This window comes from Mirounga leonina, unplaced genomic scaffold, assembly GCF_011800145.1.
Source record: "Mirounga leonina isolate KUSES-001 unplaced genomic scaffold, KU_Mleo_1.0 Mir_91, whole genome shotgun sequence".
NCBI classification, from domain to species: domain Eukaryota; kingdom Metazoa; phylum Chordata; class Mammalia; order Carnivora; family Phocidae; genus Mirounga; species Mirounga leonina.
Window position 1 is genome coordinate 39,295,603 of NW_023270839.1, and position 18,310 is coordinate 39,313,912.

The 18,310-nt window shown below is 52.4% G+C and overlaps 1 protein-coding gene across 1 annotated transcript; it reads right to left on the bottom strand.

Annotated features, from left to right (window-relative positions):
• Positions 1-436: 436 nt before the first annotated feature.
• Positions 437-8,117, bottom strand: PIF1 (PIF1 5'-to-3' DNA helicase). The gene is made up of 13 exons (XM_034994212.1): positions 8,082-8,117; positions 6,808-7,385; positions 5,879-6,011; positions 5,667-5,792; positions 5,409-5,562; positions 5,203-5,317; positions 5,020-5,126; positions 3,521-3,660; positions 2,829-2,935; positions 2,051-2,138; positions 1,550-1,695; positions 738-932; positions 437-526 (listed from the first exon to the last, which is right to left on the bottom strand). Exons 2-13 carry the CDS (start codon positions 7,363-7,365, stop codon positions 467-469), a joined length of 1,929 nt encoding a protein of 642 aa, XP_034850103.1. The 5' UTR covers positions 7,366-7,385; positions 8,082-8,117; the 3' UTR covers positions 437-466.
• Positions 8,118-18,310: the final 10,193 nt, after the last annotated feature.

Consider the following 18,310-nt stretch of genomic DNA (forward strand, 5'->3'; position numbering starts at 1 on the left):
GCTGTGACAAGAACCCCAGGGTCCCTTCTCTGTTTGGGCCCTGTACTTGGCCGGAGTCTCCCAGTCCAGGGCTCCTATAGCCTGTTCCTGCTCCTGAAGTACCTGTCTTCACTGCCTCTCCCCTCTGCAGCCCAAAGAGAGCAGCATTCACAACCGTGTGGCCCTGGGCCAGCCCTCACAGATAGCTTTGTTCCAGAACACCAGGTGCCACCACAGGCCCTTTCCCAACTGGCCCAGAAAGGGTTACTCCTGTCCCTGGAAGCAGCTCACCCAGGGCAAGGGGAGAAACTGAGGCACAGCTGGCAAATGGGTAGAAAGTGCTCTCCCTTGTACCCTGCCAGGAGGCTGAGAGCCCTAAAGAATGCAGAAAGAGACACTGGCTATCCTCCCCCAGTTGTCTCCAGGGGCCTTGGCCCACTAGGGAGGAGGAAGAAGGGGAGACCACCATTTGTCTTCTCTTTGAGGCTCAAAGGTTTGGGTCCTCATTCTCCTGGTCTGAGGCTGCCTCATCATCATTTGGAGACTTCTGGATCAGAGACAGAGAAACCCAGTCAAGGACTCATGCTGTCCCCTGGGGCCACAGCCTAGGGGCCAGCAACTCCTTCTTCTTGCCCCTGCTCCCAACAGAGCCAGAAGAGGCTCTGCCACCCCTATCCCATGGTCCCTTGGCCTTCCCTCTGTCCTAGCTCCCAGGGTTCCCACGCCATATGACCCACCATCAGGGGACTCCCTCTTACCAGGCTGAGGAGGCCCCTGCCCCTCCGCAGGGCGGCATAGAAGCTCAGCACACGGGGGTCACAGCGAACCACCATGGGATCAAAGTCCAGCACACGCAGGCCCTGCAGGCTGCGGGCCCGGGAAAGGGCCACATAGGCCTGGCCACTGGCAAACACACGGCCCAGAGAGATCTCCACGCAGTCCAGGGACATGCCCTGAGGGAATGGAGGGACAGAGCTAGAGCCAGCTCAGCCTGCAATCCCTATGCGCAAGAGCCTGACCTCACCTACACTGGCCCAGTGACTGCCCCTGGATCTCTTCAGCCAGTACAGAGATTCTCAAGGCAGAGAGACAGATTGACAACAACTGGGTGTCTGAGTAGGAGGAGGTCCAGGAGACACAGATTGAGGATTAGAATAGAGGGATGGGGGGTGAAAGGAAAGAGTTCAGGCCTGGGTCAGACAGGCATGGAAATGAATCCTGGCTCTGTCTCTCACTCTCTATGTGACCTTGGACAACTTTACTTAACCACTCTGAGCTTTGGTTTCCCCTTCTGTAAAACAGGACTGATTATCACATTAAATTTAACATCTGGTAGTGGCTTAAGAAATGGCAGGAAAGGAGATGACAGAGGGAAGAGTATGTGTCTGGGAAAGGGAGAGGAAGCAGGATGGGAAATGCGCAAAAGAAAGGCTAATTCTACCACTGGTCTGGAACTTTCCATCCAGGGCAAGCTCAACCTTCACAAAGCCTTTAAGAACCCCCTTCAATATGCCCCAGGCCTATCCTGTCCCCCGTCTGCCTTGCCCTGTCCCCCACACTTGCTGCTTACCTGGCTCTTGTGGATGGATATTGCCCAGGCCAGCTGGAGGGGCAGCTGCTGCCGGCTGAGGAGTTGGCCTCCAGTGGCCTGCACCGTCCAGCGGTCAGCACGGATGACCTCGGTGACTCCGCAGAGGAACCGTACCTGGGGCAGCCCTGAGGGAGGAGTGGAGAAGTCCCACCTTTTGGCCCTGCTTCAAGGCTCAGAGGTGAGGAGCAGGCCCTACCCCTCCATCCTAGCCTTCTTTTTTTTATTTTATTTTATTTTATTTATTTGACAGAGAGAGACACAGCCAGAGAGGGAACACAAGCAGGGGGAGTGGGAAAAGGAGAAGCAGGCTTCCCGCCGAGCAGGGAGCCCAACGTGGGGCTCGATCCCAGGATCCTGGGATCATGACCTGAGCCGAAGGCAGACGCTTAACGACTGAGCCACCCATCCTAGCCGTCTCCTCACACATACCCCAGGGCCTGCTGCAAACCCAAGCAGTAGGACTGATCTCCCATCATTTACCTCTTCCCTCTGTCTCGAACCCAACGACCACCCCCCGGGCGCCATTCACTAGGCCCCGGGACACTGCTAAGTTCTTCACCAACATCACCTGCAAGGGAAAGTGAACTTGAGGCATGGAGAGCAGCCCATTCCAACACCTGGCCTCAGCTCCAGCAGTCGCTGGGGGCAGTTCCAGGAGGCTGAGGGCACTCCTGGAGAGGCACTGAATCCTAATCCTTCACTCTGTCACCGGCTGACTGTGACCCCTGTGGCAAGCTGCTTTATTTTCCCTGGTCTCAGTTGCCCCTAGTGTCAAAGGGGAATGACATTTGCTGTTTGCCTCAGGAGGGGGTAAGGAGCAATAAGGTAACGGACATGACAGCGTTCTGAAAATGATCATGTCTGTTACGGGGTATGTGTATGGGCCAAAATCGTGAGGGAGAGCTCCAGGTCCTGTCACCCCTCTCCCAGCCCTCAAGTGCCTTTCAGAACCTGAGGGAAGTCTCCCATTTGGCCCACCCCAACATCATGGGAAGAAGCAGGGCTCTCTCACACGACACAGACGTGGAAACTGAGCTTCAGCAAGGGAAAGGGGCTTGTCCAAAGCATTGTTGCTGGTGCCCCAGGCCTAGCAAGAAGAGGGCAGTGGGAGGCTGAAGATAGGAAGGTAGGTGGGAGCAGGAGGGAGGGAGTTCACTGGGGTCACAGCTGGGCCCTCTGGCTATGGAGCTGCCTGGGCCCAAGGGCAAGGACTGGGGAAGCCCAGGCCCCCCAGGTCTTGGCTCTGCTTCCCACTCACCTGGGCCCCCAGCTTGAGTTGAAGGATCTGGCTAACGGGACACTGGGCATCCAGGATCCGGGCTTGCTCAGGGTCACTGTCCATGGCTTTAAAGCTGTGTACCTCACCTAGGAAAAAAGAGTTGGGCAAACAGATTACAAGTCACTGACTTGTGGCTCAGTTTCCAAAACCATGTATTAGACCAGGGTGTAGAAGGCAGTAGTGGGGACAGCTCAGGCAAGCTGGGGCTTTGGAATCAGGGGCCTGGGTTCAAGTCTTTTTTTTTTTTTTTAAGATTTTATTTATTTATTTGACAGAGAGACACAGCGAGAGAGGGGACACAAACAGGGGGAGTGGGAGAGAGAGAAGCAGGCTTCCTACTGAGCTGGGAGCCGGATGCGGGGCTCGATCCCACAACTCTGGGATCATGACCTGAGCCGAAGGCAGACACTCAACAACTGAGCCACCCAGGCACCCCTGGGTTCAAGTCTTACTTCCAGTATTTACTGGCTCAGTGACCTTGACCTGTTCAAGATCATGCCTCTCAAGTCACAGTTACATCTGCAAATGTAAGGGCCTTTATGGCCAGAGAGGTGGGGGCCTAAATATCCAAATGGCCCCAAGGGCCCAGGCTGTTGGGTGGGGGTGGGGGACCCATACCTGCCTGATGGCCCCTCCCAGCTGGTTTTGACCAGCCCTGGCTCCCTGCTCACCTGGCAGTTCCTGCAGTCGCCTCCTGTTGGTGAGGGCCACGTCATCCTGGTGAGTGCAGAGCCTTGTGGCTACAATCCCATCTCGCTCCACCTTGTGGGAGGCTGTGGCCTGGAGCTGGCGGGTCACTTCATCTGAGCACCTGTAGGGGCTGGGCTGTCAGGGCAGAGCCCACCTGAACACCAGGTAAGGTGGGGCACCTGGCTGATATGGCCCAAGCAGTAGGCCATGGGTCAGACTTGGGGATTAGAAAGGGGCACCAGGGCAAAATGTGCTGGCCCCCAGGCTGGCCAACTTGCCTTTCCCCACTCGGACCCCAGACATGGGGAATGATCATGAGCAGGCACCCTTCCCTGTGACTGCCCCCAGGTAGGAGCTAGCCACCCTCCCATCCCAGTGCTCCTGAGGAAGTCGGATATGATGAGTGAGCACAGGCTAGAGGTTCAGAGGGCCTGGACAAGGCACTGATGTTGATACCCTGTCATACGGGTAGCCTATAATCAGACTGGCCTCCAGGCTACAATCTTATAGCCTCTGGCTTGCTGCCTTGGGAGCAAAAATCTAGCCTGTGTTTCTTTTTCTTTCTTTTTAAAGTTTGTTTATTTAAATTCAATTAGCCAATGTATAGTACATCATGAGTTTTTTGATATAATGTTCAATGATATATTTTTTTTAAGTAATCTCTACACCCAATGTGGGGCTCAAACTTCCAGCCCCAAGATCAAGACCCGCTTGATCAAGGCTTCTCCGACTGAGCCAGCTAGGCGCCCCTAGCCTGTGTTTCTATCTCAAGCCTTCCTCCACATGGAGAAGCCTGGGTGCAACAGCAAATCACATGGGAGAAGGGAAAACAACTTAAGACCTGCATCTCTCTCTGCTCTGCCACTCAATCTTCCTCTTGTTCCCCACAGATGCTGTTGTGTGCAATGTACCTTCCTACCTGCCTCATATGTCTGTGACAGGGGTCCCTAAGCATAGAAAGCCCCTCACTACCACCACCTCCTCCGCCGATCCTGTCCCAAGCTGGTTTTCAAGCCCAGCTCTGGCCCATGTCTTCTGTCTTCCTGGCCTCCTGCCTGCTTGCACATGAGTCGTCCTGGCATTTCAACCTTTTGTCCTAGCTGGGGTGGGATCGTGCCTGCAACCTCTCTCCCTCACCAAGTGACCCCACTTGGCTCTCTAAGAGTGGGAGGAACTTGGGTTTTAGAGTCAGGCCAGGTTCAAATCCCAGCCCAGTCACTTACTGGCTGGAACTTGGGGCAAGTCACTTCACCTCTTTGAACCCCCTGTTTCTGCATCTGTGAAATAGGAGTGTTAACATCTCTGATTTCTTCTCGTGTATCCACGTGTCCATACTTCCCTGACATCTGGTCTGTGCCAGGGCCTGTGCTGGGTGATGCGGACCCAACCTTGGAGGAGGCAGGGTCCCAGTGCTTAGAGAATGACCATCTTCTATGGGCCATGAAGCACTTTCCCCCCTTCTCTGTTCACGGGGGCCCACCTTCCCAGCCTGACAGCCTGCAGCAGAGAGATGAAGATCTGGTCGGCCTGCCTCCACACCTCGGTCAGCTCCAGGGTCACTGGGACACACCTTCTCCAGCTCTTGGCCTGGTGGGGGCAGGGTAGGGGTTTCAGGGAGAAGAGCAGACACCTGTGGGGGGCAGGGCCAGAGGGTGAGTGATACCTGAAAGCAGAACTTCGGGGGCTGGGAGCCCTTGGTTACAGGCGGCAGCTGCAGGAAGTCCCCACAGATGATGAGCTGGATCCCTCCAAATGGCTTGTCCTGCTGCCGGACAGCTCTGGAGAGGAGCACGGGGTCCTTTAGCAGCTGGGGTGGCCAGGTTCCATATGGAAAACCACCAGAACCCAGCCCTTACTGCATATACTGACCTGGCCACCGCTTCCAGCTTGTCAAACAGGTCCGCCTCCACCATGGAGATCTCATCGATGACTAGCCGCTGGCAGTTCAGCCAGCCCTGGCGCACAGCTGGCCGCTGGGCCAGGGCCACACACTGCGCCAGGGGAGCCTGGCCTGAGCCGATGCCTGTGAGTGACACTACTCAGCCTAAGACCCTAGCCACTGGACCCCCTCTTCCATCTCACAGGCCTGGCTGGCTTCCAGCTCAAGCCCTAGAGGTCCCCACTTACCTGCAAAGGCATGGAGGGTGGTCCCCCCGATGTGGCAGGCTGCCACCCCAGTGCTGGCAGTAGCCACAGTACCTGTGGGAGGCAGTGAGCCCAGGATCCGCTTCAGCAGATAAGACTTCCCTGTCCCTGGGCAGAGCGTAAAGTCAGGGTCACCTGCTCCTCCATCCTACCCCATCACTGTTCCCCCACCCCCCACGCTGCCCCCCCACTACCTGCACTCCCAGTGAAGAAGATGCTCTGGCCTTTCAGGACAACCCTCAGCACCGCAGCCTGTTCCTGAGAAAGCTGTGGTTTGGTGGGGGGCAAGCTCAGCCTCTTCACAGGCAAGGGCCACCTTGGGGCTTCCTGTGGGGGGACAGGACTGTCTCAGGGCTTCCTAGCCTGGGTGCCATGCTAGGCCTGGTAGCCCTTTGTTTCTCTGCTGGTTTCACTCCTTGAAGCCCATGGGCAGCTTTGGTTCCCCTGGAGATCTTACCAGTAACTACTCCGGGCCAGGTCTGTCCTTGAGGAAGGAAGGGCTCAAGGCTGGGTCTCCACTGATCCCTGGTGCCCTGGTGACTGCACTATGTGGGTCTGGATCCTCCCTCAGCTCCCTCCCCTGGTTTCCCTAAATCTCCTGGTTCTCTCACAGGTCCTTCCTTCTCACTACTCTTCCTGGCACAAACCTGCCTGTCTCACAGCAAAACCCTGCCTGGCTCCATCTCCATCTTCTCCCCAGCTGAGTCTCAAACCCCTGTGGTCTGTGATCCACCTGCCCCAGTTCATAAACACGGTCAGACCTTCCAGACTTTGTCCCCCGCAACTGCTCAGACCTGTTGGCTGCCCCTGACACTGCTGGTCACTTCTTCTCTGCAAAAGCTCCTCTCCTTCTCCAGGCCCAACAGCCTCCTACTTTTTCTTCTGAAGTCACCTTCTCTACTTTCCCTTTTACCGTGAAGTGGGCCCTCTTCCTATTCTAGCTTACTCAGGGATTGCACTCTGGAGAAACACTGCACAATTTCCCACATCCCTGTCACACTCAGATGTCCAGTGGGCATCTCCTCTGAGCTAACCAGCAACCCCCTAAACTTGGGCCTCCTGGGTCTCTTCCATCTCAGGGGCACACCCACTCCCTGAGGCGTCCCCCCTTTCCTGTCCTCACAGTGCTGGGCTCGGCTCCCTCCCGGGGTTCCACCGGCCGCTTCACGGGCGTGGCGCGCGAGACCCGCGTGGCCACCGCGCGCCGCAGCTCCTCGGGCTGCACGGGGCTGATGGTGACGAAGTCGCGGGGCCGCGGGCCAAGCAGCTGCGCGCGGGCGGAGGCCGGCCCCGGCCCGGGGGCCGCGGCCAGCTTGAGGCGCAGCGTGCGCAGGAAGCGTCGCAGGCGGTCCGGGGGGCAGTCGGAGAGCAGCAGCTGCACAGCGCCCGCCCCGGGAACGCCGTCGCTGGGGAGCCGCAGCGTGCTGCGTCCGGCCGCCGCGAAGCGCGTGAAGAGGCGCGCGGCCCGCAGAGGGAAGCAGCGCGGCCGGCCCGCGGGCCCAGGCGCCTGCAGCCGCAGCAGCAGCTCGCGGCGCTCATTCCGCCCCAGGCTCAGCTCCGCCGTGCGTAAGGCCTGGCGCTTTCGCGGCTGCCCGCCCGGGCTCAGCTCCTCCACAGACACGCGGCACCGCAGCTCCGCGTCCTCCAATTCCGCCGGCGCTGCCTGGGTGCCCGACAGCATCGCCACCGCCTCCGGCAGATCTGCAAAAAGGCCGGAGCGCAGGGGTCACGAGGACTCAGTGGACCTAATCGGGAGCCCGGTCAAGACCACATAGGGTCACGGAGGCTGTCACTAGGAACAAAAAGAGGTCACGCAGACGACAAAAGGGACCTGGGACCAACCGAAATTCACGTAGACCTTACTCTCCTACACGGTAATTTCCAGAGCGGTGGATGGGCAGCATCAAATGCACCCAGGAATGGGGACCCTCAGCTGTCCGACCAGAGCCGCGGAAGCAGGCTCCTGAACAAAAAAAGGAGGCTGATTCCAAGACGCCCAGGGGAGGCAAGGGAATCCTCAGAGTCCTCTCCCAAGGAAGCAGGGGAAGCTCAAATGGAGAGATGAGCAGGGGACCTTCTGTCTTCCAGATACGTCCAGTGGTTTATACGCTGCCAGGTCAATCTCACTATTACCCGTGTGCAGAGGTGGAAACAGACTGGGAGAGGTTACAACGACTGGTAGGAGTCAGGGTTAGTGTGATTCCCGAGCCCTGACTCTTCCCATCTCCAAGATGGGCACTGGGTGGAGAATATTTGGCTAGGGAAATCGCCGGGGACCCTGGGGCTCGGGAATCTATGTTTCCTCCGTCTGACCCACTCGTCTGCACCCTCCCGGCAGAGACCCTTTGAAAAAGCAGACTCTCTGTCTCCCACCTCTGGGGTCGCGTGGACACTCACTTGCACCGGCACTCGGACGAACACGCTGAACAGAGCCGGCCAGCTAGTGAACCTCGAGCAGTACGAACTTTCAAATACTAGAAGTAGAAAATCACCCTATAACCGGCCGGATCTTTAAATTCTCCAGCCAATCAGAGACAGGGGCGTGACAACGGGCGTGTCTTTCGTTGGGTTCAAACTCGCCGAGCTTGGGCGGTACTAATCGCGCGGCGGTGAAAGGAGTCTTACTGTGGTGGAAAAGCATACCAAATCTCGTGCACCAGTGGGCGAGGTGGGAGGGGGCGGAGCTCGGCAACGCGTGGTGTTGTGTCACCCAATGCGGCTTGAAGATTGGTTTTTAGAACCATGCCTCCAACACACTTTTTCTCGGCTCGAGCCCTCACTGCGGCTCAACTTGGCCTTTGGAAAGAGGGGCCTCTGATCCCTCCCACCGTGTTTACCTTCACTTGGCGGTTGCCCACTCCTGGGCCGACTACCCCAAGGCCTGCAGCTTCCGTTGCGTAACCGCGCCCCCCCCCCCCCGCCCCCCCCCCCCCCCGCTACTCTTTCCACCCTTCTCTGCCTCTGTAAGGGTCATTTTACGGATTTGTCTCCCAGCGGGCTGAGGCCCTTTGGTGAGGAATTCCAAGACCTGTGCCAGGTACTCAGAGAGTACAAAGGAAGCATGTGAGCCTCTGTCTTCAGGGAATTCGTATCCCTTTTGTTGCACTGGATGCTCGGAGAATTTTATTTATTTATTTATTTATTTATTTATTTAAGAGAGAGAATGAGAGAGAGAGAGAAGCAGACTCCCCGCTGAGCTGGGAGCCCGATGCGGGACTCGATCCCGGGACTCCAGGATCATGACCCGAGCCGAAGGCAGTCGCCTAACCAACTGAGCCACCCAGGCGCCCTCGGAGAATTTATTTTTAATTATCTTTTCTCCCCCCTCATTGAAGCTTGGAATTACATAGCTGGAAGGGATCTTATAGGTGAGTCAGCCTCCTCATTTATTGGATTGCCCTCATTTTTCAAATGAGGAAACCAAGGCTCCAATAGATTTTACCAAAAGTCACATACCTTGCAGATAGCAAAACAAAGCCTTGAGCCCAAGTCTAACCTGGTGTGAGCATCTGCTGTTTTCTGCACCACATTTCTCCCCGGTAACTAGTCTAACTTCATGAAGGGAATCCAGGCCTGGACTGGAATCTCAGCTCCTGACAGCCACTGCAGTGCCCCAGCCCTGCCAGTTAGAGGTTACCCTAGGCAAGTTTCCTTAATGTCTCAAGCCTTTGTTTTCTCATATAGAAAAATGGTGAGAGATAAAAATGTGATGATTGTATAGTTCTGCGACTATGTTAAAAACCACTGAATTGTTTGCTTTAAATGGGTAAATTGTATGGTATGTGGATTATACCACAGTAAAACTGTTAGGAAAAAAATCAGGAGAAATATCGTTCCTCTTCGGTGCTGTCTTGACATATGAGTACCCAGTGGCATAGGGAAATTTTCAACATCACTGTGGCAGGCAGAATGATGGTCCCCCTAAGATGTTCCTATTCTAATCCCCAGAATTTATGAATATGTTACCTTGCACGGCAAAAGTGATTTTGCAGATGTGAGAAATTAAGGATCTTGAGGGGGAAAGATTATCTGGATTGATTGGGTGGGCCCAATGGAATCACAAGGGTTTCTTATAAAGGAAAGGGAGGCAGAAGAGCCAGAGAAGGAGATGTGATCAAGAATCACAGATGTGGGATGCCTGGGTGGTTCAGTTGGTTATGTGTCTGCCTTCGGCTTGGGTCATGATCCCAGTGTCCTGGGATCGCGCCTTGCATCCGGCTCCCTGCTCCACAGGGGGCCTGTTTCTCCCTCTCCCTCTGCTGCTCTCCTGCCCTCTCTCTGCCAAATAAGTAAATAAAATCTTAAAAAAAAGGGGGTGCCTGAGTGGCTCAGTTGGTTAAGCGACTGCTTTCGGCTCAGGTCATGATCCCAGGGTCCTGGGATCGAGTCCCACATCGGGCTCCCGGCTCAGCGGGGAGCCTGCTTCTCCCTCTGACCCTCTTCCCTCTCATGCTGTTTCTCTCTCTCTCTCTTTCAAATAAATAAATAAATAAATAAATAAATTTTTTAAAAATCTTAAAAAAAACACACACAGCAATTCTAATGGGTTAAAAAAAAAAAAGCACAGATGTGTGTGAGAAACAGAGAAAGATTTGAAGATGTTACTGCTGGCTTCGATGATGAAGAAAAGCGCCATGAATCAAGCCATAGAATACAAGAGGCTTCTGGAAGCTGGAAAAGGCAAGGAAGTGGGTTCCTGCCCATTAGAGTCTATAGAAGGAACACAGCTCTTGATTCTGGCCCAGTGGGACACATGTCAGACCTCCAGAACTCAAGATAATAAATTTGTGTTGTTTTAAGCCACTATATTTGTGGTAATTTGTTAGAGCAGCAATAGCACTAAGAAACCAGGACAATCACACAGCCAAAAAGTCAAAGAGCTGGGATTATGAACCCAGGTCTGTTTCCAAAGCCTCTGTTGTCTCTTCCCATTACTCTTTGCTTATAATGGGCCCGGCACACTCACCAACAGCCTGCTCCCTTCCCCTTTTCCTCTCTGCAGTACACCAGACTGTCTCTAGAGAAGGCACAGACACTTCCACATGGATTTTTCCCCAACATTGTTTTTCTTGTGACTTTCGAGCTAAAAAAAAAAAAGTACAATATATATAAAATTTACCATTTTAACTATTTTTAAGTGTACAACTCATTGCCATGAAGTACTTTCAAATGTTGCATAACCATCACCACTATTTCCAGAAAATTTTCATCATCACAGTTTGTACCCATTAGACAATAACTCCCCACTCCTTTCTCCTTTCAGCCCTTGGTGACCCCAACATTTTATTCTGAAAATATTTCAACATATACAGAAAGGTTGAAAGAATTTTACAGTGAACATCCATATACCCGCCACCAAGTTTCTACAATTAATATTTTGTTGTATTTATCACATGTCTAGTCATCTGTCCATCTCAACATTCATGAATCCGTTATGCATTTTAAAGTTGCAGACAACAGGATATTTCCCGTCTAAACACTTCAACATGCATAGCATTAACTAGTTTGTGCTTTTTTTCTTCCTGAAGTAGGCTCCATGCCCAACGTGGAGCATGAGGTCTCATGACCCTGAGATCAAGAGTTGCATGCTCTACCGACCGAGTCAGCCAGGTACCCCTATGCTTTATCTATCTATCTAAGAAATATTTTATTTATTTGAGAGAGAGAGGGCATGAGTGGGGGGAGGGGCAGAGGGAGAGGGCCAAGCAGATTCCCTGGTGAGTGAGGAGCCCTATGTGGGCCTCCATCCCAGGACCCTGAGATCATGACCCAAGCCGAAGTCAGATGCTAACTGGCTGAGCCACCCAGGCAACCCTATGCTTATCTTTTCTTTTTTATGCTTATCTTTTTAATGTAAACTTTACATATGGTGAAATGTACAACTCTTAGGCTTAGCATGAGAAGAGTTTTGACAAATGCAAATATCAGTGCAGCCCAAGCCCTTATCAGGATATAAACTCTGCTGTCCAATATGGTAGCCACTAGTCACATGTGGCTAATTTTAAATTCAAATTAATTAAAATTAAATGAAATTTAAAATTCAGTTTTTGAATCCCACTGGCCATACTTCAAATGCTCAATAGCCACATGTGGCTAGAAGCTACCGTATTGGACAACACAGATTTAGGATATTTCCTTCATTGCACGAAGTTCTAAGAACATTATCATCACCTAGAAAGTTCCCTCATGTTACTTCCTACCTAGTCAATCCCCATCCTCAATCCTTAGGCAACTCTGCTCTGATTTTGTTTTCACCATAGATTTAGTTTGTTTTAAAATTTCTTATAAATGGAATTATACAATATGTATTCTTGTGTGTACAGGTTTCTTTCACTGAGCATAATGACTTGGGGATTCATCCATGTTGCTTTATCAGTAGTTGGTTCCTTTTTATTGCCGAATAGTAGTCTATTGTATGAATATACTAGTTTATCCATTTTCCTATTGATGGATATCTGGACTTTCTATGGACTTATGCTTTAATTTTTAAGAAATAGATACCACAGTGAGAAATTACTGGGTCTTCAGTGGTGGCATAGTCTACTAAGCCTCTGACTCTTGGTTCCCACCCAGGTCGTGATCTCAGGGTAGTGGGATGGAGCCCTAAGTCTCGCTCCATGCCCCACGAGTCTGCTTAAATTTCTCTCTTCCTCTCCCTCTGCCCCTCACCCCTGAGCTCTCTCTCAAATAAATCTTAAAAAAAAATTGCTGGATCATGGAATAGGTGTACATTTAGTTTTATATGAAACTACCAGAGATTTCGCCAAAGTGGTGGTTTGTAGGAGTAGCAACAATGAGTCCTTGTAGTGAAAGGAATAGAACGAATAACTGGATACCGGCTCCGCCCTCTTCCCCGTCCCAGCGCCGCGGTCCAGTCAGTTGGGTCCTGATTGGTCCGTGGAGGGGAGGGAGGCGGAGCCAGAGGGGTTTCACGTCTGGGGCCGGACTTCCTCCTTTCCGGCTTTGGGCTGTCTTTGCCCTCCTCGGTGTTCTGCTCAGTGCTGCCAGGGCAGGGTCAATTAGAAAAGCTCAGCACTGCTCCTGGATCTCTCACCTAACCCCAAGCCTGGTTTTAACGCAAGCTCTCAGGAGGAACGAGTTTTCGTCATTATGAAGTTTCTTCCTCGAGAACTCTTTCCATAAGTCATGTGCTCTCTTTCACCGGTGGTCTCAATTATAATCGCCTCATTAATAAAAATCAACATTGACATTAATAGTACAGGACTGGGCGGTTTACAAAATGCGTTTTCGTCCGTAATCTCATTTGATATTTAAAAGAGCCTTGGGCGCCTGGGTGGCTCAGTTGGTTAAGCGACTGTCTTCGGCTCAGGTCATGATCCTGGAGTCCCGGGATCGAGTCCCGCATCGGGCTCCCTGCTCGGCGGGGAGTCTGCTTTGCCCTCTGACCCTATCCCCTCTCATGTGTTCTCTCTCATTCTCTCTCTCTCAAAATAAATAAATAAAATCTTAAAAAAAAAAAAACTTAAAAAAAATAAATAAAATATAAAAGAGCCTTTACAGGAGTGCCTGAGTGGCTCTGTCGGTTAAGCATCTACCTTCTGCTCAGGTCATGATCCTGGAGTCTCAGGATCGAGCCAGCCCGGGGTCAGGCTTCCTGCTCAGTGGGGAGTCTGTTTTTACCTTTCCCTCTGCTCCTCCCCCTGCTCGTGCTCTCTCTCCTGCTAGTTTTCTCTCTAATAAATAAATAGAATCTTTAAGAAAAAATAAAAGAGCCTTTACAGCCCTAACTTACAGGGACAGTCTTGGAGAGATGCTGAAAGGGTCTTCCAGCTTCCAGAGCACTTCTTCACCTGGCATTGATTCATCACCAGGTAGAGAACACTCATTTTATTAAACCTCTGGTACAGGTGACCCTCCCTCCTTGAAATCCTCTCTTCTCTTTCCACAACACACTTCCCTTGTTTCTTCGTACTTATTCACTGCTCCATACAGGTCTTCTTTGCTAGTCCCTTTTCCCCACCGAGACCTCTCAATGTGGGAGGACTTTCTCTTTTTTTCTTTTTTTTAAAGATTTTATTTATTTGTGAGAGAGAGAATGAGAGAGAGCACATGAGAGGGGGGAGGGTCAGAGGGAGAAGCAGACTCCCTGCCGAGCAGGGAGCCCAATGTGGGACTCGATCCAGGGACTCCGGGATCATGACCTGAGCCGAAGGCAGTCGCTTAACCAACTGAGCCACCCAGGCGCCCGAAGAGATGCGCTGCCATCAGGCCGCTAGGGCCATAGGCTCTTTTTTTCTTTTTCTTCTATCTTTTCCAATACCATAGCTTGATTATCAGCTGCATGCTGATTCCCACTATTGTATCTCTAGCCTGCCTTTCTCCCCTGAACTCCAACTCTGTCTCCATCTGTCCTGATATCACCACACAGATACCTAGCAGGCATGTCAAACCCACTTTCTCCGGAACAGGTTTTAATCTCCTTCTCCAACACCATATAAACCTGTTTTTCTCCTGTCTTCATCTCAGTAAATGCACCACCATTTGTAGCTCAGGTTAAAAAGCCACATCATATTCCTTTTTTTTTTTTTTTAAAAGATTTATTTATTTGACAGAGAGAGAGCACAAGCAGGAGGAGCGGGAGAGGGAGAAGCAGGCTCCCCACCGAGCAGGGAGCCCAACATGGGGCACGATCCCAGGATCCTGAGATCAGGACCCAAGCCAAAGCCAGACACTTAGCCAATTGAGCCACCCAGGCACCCCAAAAAACCTACATCATATTCTTGATTCCTTCTTTACTTACCACATCAAATCTCCTATCGAAACCTATTGTTTCTGCCATTTTGGATCATTCCCTCCATCCCCATCCCACAACCTAGAGCTAGCAGCCTGTCTCCTCTCCCTGGATTATAGCAGGAAGTCTCCTAATGTCACTGGCTTCCTGGCTTCCACTCTAATCCCCTACAATTCAATCCTTTCTCCAAATAGCCGCAGATAGGATGTTTTCAAACATATAAACACATTTTGCTACTTTTAAGCCCTTGATGCCTCTCTAGGCAATTCCTCTTAGAATAAAATCCATAGTCCTTACCACAGCCTGAGACCAACTCCCTCCCTTCCTTCCACTGTGAACTCAAGTCTACCACTTTCTTCCCTTACTATGTCTCTGTCACACTGGCCTCCTTGGTGCTCCTTGTACACCCAGAGCCCATCCCTATGCCCAGGTCTTTGCACTAGTTTTCTTCCTCTGCATGAAATACCTTCCTCCAGGGTGCCTGGTTGGCTCAGTCTGGAGAGCATACATCACTTGATCTCGGAGTGGTGAGTTCAAGCCAGAAGTTGGGGGTAGAGTTTACTTTAAAAAACAAAACGGGGGGGGGGCGCCTGGGTGGCTCAGTCGTTAAGCGTCTGCTTTCGGTTCAGGTCATGATCCCAGGGTCCTGGGATCGAGCCCCTCATCGGGCTCCCTGCTCAAGAGGGAGCCTGCTTCTCCCTCTCCCACTCCTCCTGCTTATGTTCCCTCTCTCTGTGTGTCTCTCTGTCAAATAAATAAATAAAATCTAAAAAAAACAAAAACAAAAAACAGGGGCTGGGTGGCTCAGTCCATTGAGCATCTGCCTTCAGCTCAGGTCATGATCCCAGGGTCCTGGGATGGAGCCCTGCGTCAGGCTCCCTGCTCAGCGGGGAGTCTGCGTCTTCTCCCTCTGCTGCTCCCCCTGCCTGTGCTCGCTCTGTCAAATAAATAAATAAAACCTTAAAAAAATAATAAAAATATTGGTTTGAAAGAAAAAAAGAAGAAATACCTTCCACCTCACTCTTTTTGTGGCTGTCTCTGTCTCATCTTTCAGGTCTCAGCTGAAATATCCATATATTTACATATATTGTGAAATGATTACCACAGTAGGTTTAGTTAACATCCACCATCTCATATAGACCCATTAAAAACAAAAGAAAACAAATTTCTCCTTGTGATGAGAACTCTTAGGATCTACTCTCCTAATATCTTCTGTATATACCATAACAGCGGTAATAACTATAGTCATCCTAGTACTTATTTACCCTATAACTGGAAGTTTGTACCTTTTAACCACTTTCCCCCAACCTCTCCTCCCCGCTTACTGTCTTTTTTTAAAGACTTTATTTATTTGAGAGAGAGAGTGAGCAAGTGAGAGAGAGAGCACAAGCAGGGGGAGAGGGAGAAGCCAACTCCCCACTGAGCAGGGAGCCTACACTCAGTCATTCCAGCCCTTCCTCTGGGAAACAGCTCCCACCACACACTGTGTACTCTTTCAGAGCCCTTCTAAGGACTTGTCTGCCCTCTTACTGGCTCTGCGGCCCTCCAAGGCAGGGTCCAGATCTGTGTGGGCTGGTCATACAAGGCTGCCAAAACACTTAGTAGAGAGCACAGACTCTGCAGTCAGGCGAGGTTCGAATCCTTGCACCACCACTCACCAGTCCAGGGACCTGAAACAGGTCTAAGCCTTGGAGTCAAGATCTGTTCAATGAAGATAACAATTGTATCTATCTCATGGGTCATTATCCACTTTCGTGAAGATTAAATGAAGTACATGTGAGGAGCTTAGTACAGTGAACAGAGGACAGAGGCTCCCTAAATTCTTTTGAGTGAATAAATGCCAGGATGAAGTATTGGAAAGCACCCCACTTCCAAGGCCCTCAATAAGTTTTGTGTTGATAAAATGGTGTACCTGCAAAACAGACTCCATCACTTCCATAGCCAGAAACTTTCAATGACTTCCCCTTGCCCTGAGGTTAAAATACAGTCCTCTCAACACAGCCCTCAAGGCCCTTTCTACACTGAGCTCTCTGCTTCTCCAGCCTGCTGTAGACTCTACGCACACTATACTGTTTCATGCCTCTTTGCCACGGCTGTGCTCTCCCCTCTCCCTAGAATGCCCATCTTGCCCCTTTGTCCCGGTTTGGTGCTCTTCCCATACACATTTACCCTCACTTTTAACATATGGGTTTCTCATCTGTTTACATGTCTTTCTCTCCTGATAGAGGACCGGGCCATTATCTTCCAGCCATTAGTGTAAAGACTGACAAACAATTAAGGCGAATAAAATATTTGGGTTGAATGAATACACTGGTGTGGAGGCAACAACTAGAGGCCAGCATGGGCTGGGATGGGGAAACTGATGCCAAAGTGGCTGTCAGTGGCTCACTCCCAAAAGTGACGGAGCTTGCTGGATGTGAAAACTGACCTTACCCCACCCCAGCATGAGCTCTTTTGTGCAACAACATGAATTCCCCAGCGTCTCTGGTCTCCTGCAGGTGGAATCTCAGTTTCCAGATACAGGATCTTCTGAGTCCTCAGGCATGAGGTGCCCAGCACTGGAGAGGGAGTAAACCAGTATAAACCATACTGAGGGACTAAAACCATGGGGTGGCTGCAAGAGGTTGCCACATACATTGACTTTCTCAGATCTTTTAAGATGAAGGAACCCAGGCCCAGGCATAAAGAAAAAGTAGGCCCCCATCTTCCTCCTGCTTGGGCCCCAGGCTACCCTTTTCCATGCAGGGCTATAAGTGGCTTAGGGGCCTGAGGACCAGCAGAAGGCAGTGAAAGGGGAACTTGATCAACTGGTGCAGCTGCTGCTATAGCAGCCAGAGCCAAAGGAGGTCACTATTGATCCCAATACACTTAATTCTTCCTGCGGAAGCAAACTTGGGCAGGGTTGGCTAGAAGAGCTGCGAGGGAAGGGGCAGGGATTGTGCTGGAGGCTGGGATGTAGCCAGTCACTTTCTCTCTCAGGGCCTCTGTTTCTCCAAATGTAAAATGAGGGCGCACGGTGTTAACACTCCACTTCCAGCAAGGCTGTCGAGGCTGCAAGATCACCGCTGCGTAGGGGTGGGAGGTGGAGGGTGACCCTCAGATTATAGGAACCAGGGAGAACAGCTCTGTGCAATGTCCAACGACGGCAGGAGAACACTGCATTTGGGAACCCCTGAGAACTAGCGGTAACCCTCCCTCCCCCCCAAGGGACCCCGAAGTCCAGATTCCCAGCCCCAAGTCTTCCCGTTACCCGATTACCGGGACCGGACGCGAGGTCCAGGCCCGGCCCTTCGAAGAGATTCCTGGGAGAAGGGGACCAGGTTGTCGCCACTGCCCCAGCGTCGGGGAGGAAAGAGGCGGAGCCTCTTGGTGCCATCTCTGGGCCGCCCAGGACCGCGTGGGCCAGACCCGCAACCCTAGCCCTCTCGGGTCTGGAAACCTCAAAGGCGCAAGCCGCCAGCGCCTCGGGCGCTCGCTGGTCCTGCCCCACCCCGGTCCCGCCCTCCGCCCGCGTCCCTCCCGTCCGCCTCTGGCCGGAAGCCCCCTCTCCCTCTCTCCGCCCTGTCCCCCGCACCCTCTGTCCCCTCCCAGTCCTCTCCCTCAGCGGGTCGGGGAAACCTCTTTCCGCCCTGTCCCTCCCCCTTCCTCCGTTCCGGCTCCTCCGTCCAGTCCCCTAACTCACGCCCGGCCCCGCCCAGGCTCCGCCCCCAGCCCCGGCCCCGCCCCCCCGTTTCCCGCCGGGGCCCGGGCCTCCCAGCCCCGCTATTTCTTTCCCCGGGCCCCGCCCCTTGGCCCCCGGAAGCTTCTCCCCGCCCCCAACCCCGCCCCCCCGAAGTTTCTTGGGCCCCCGGCGGCCCGCGGGACAGAACGCAGA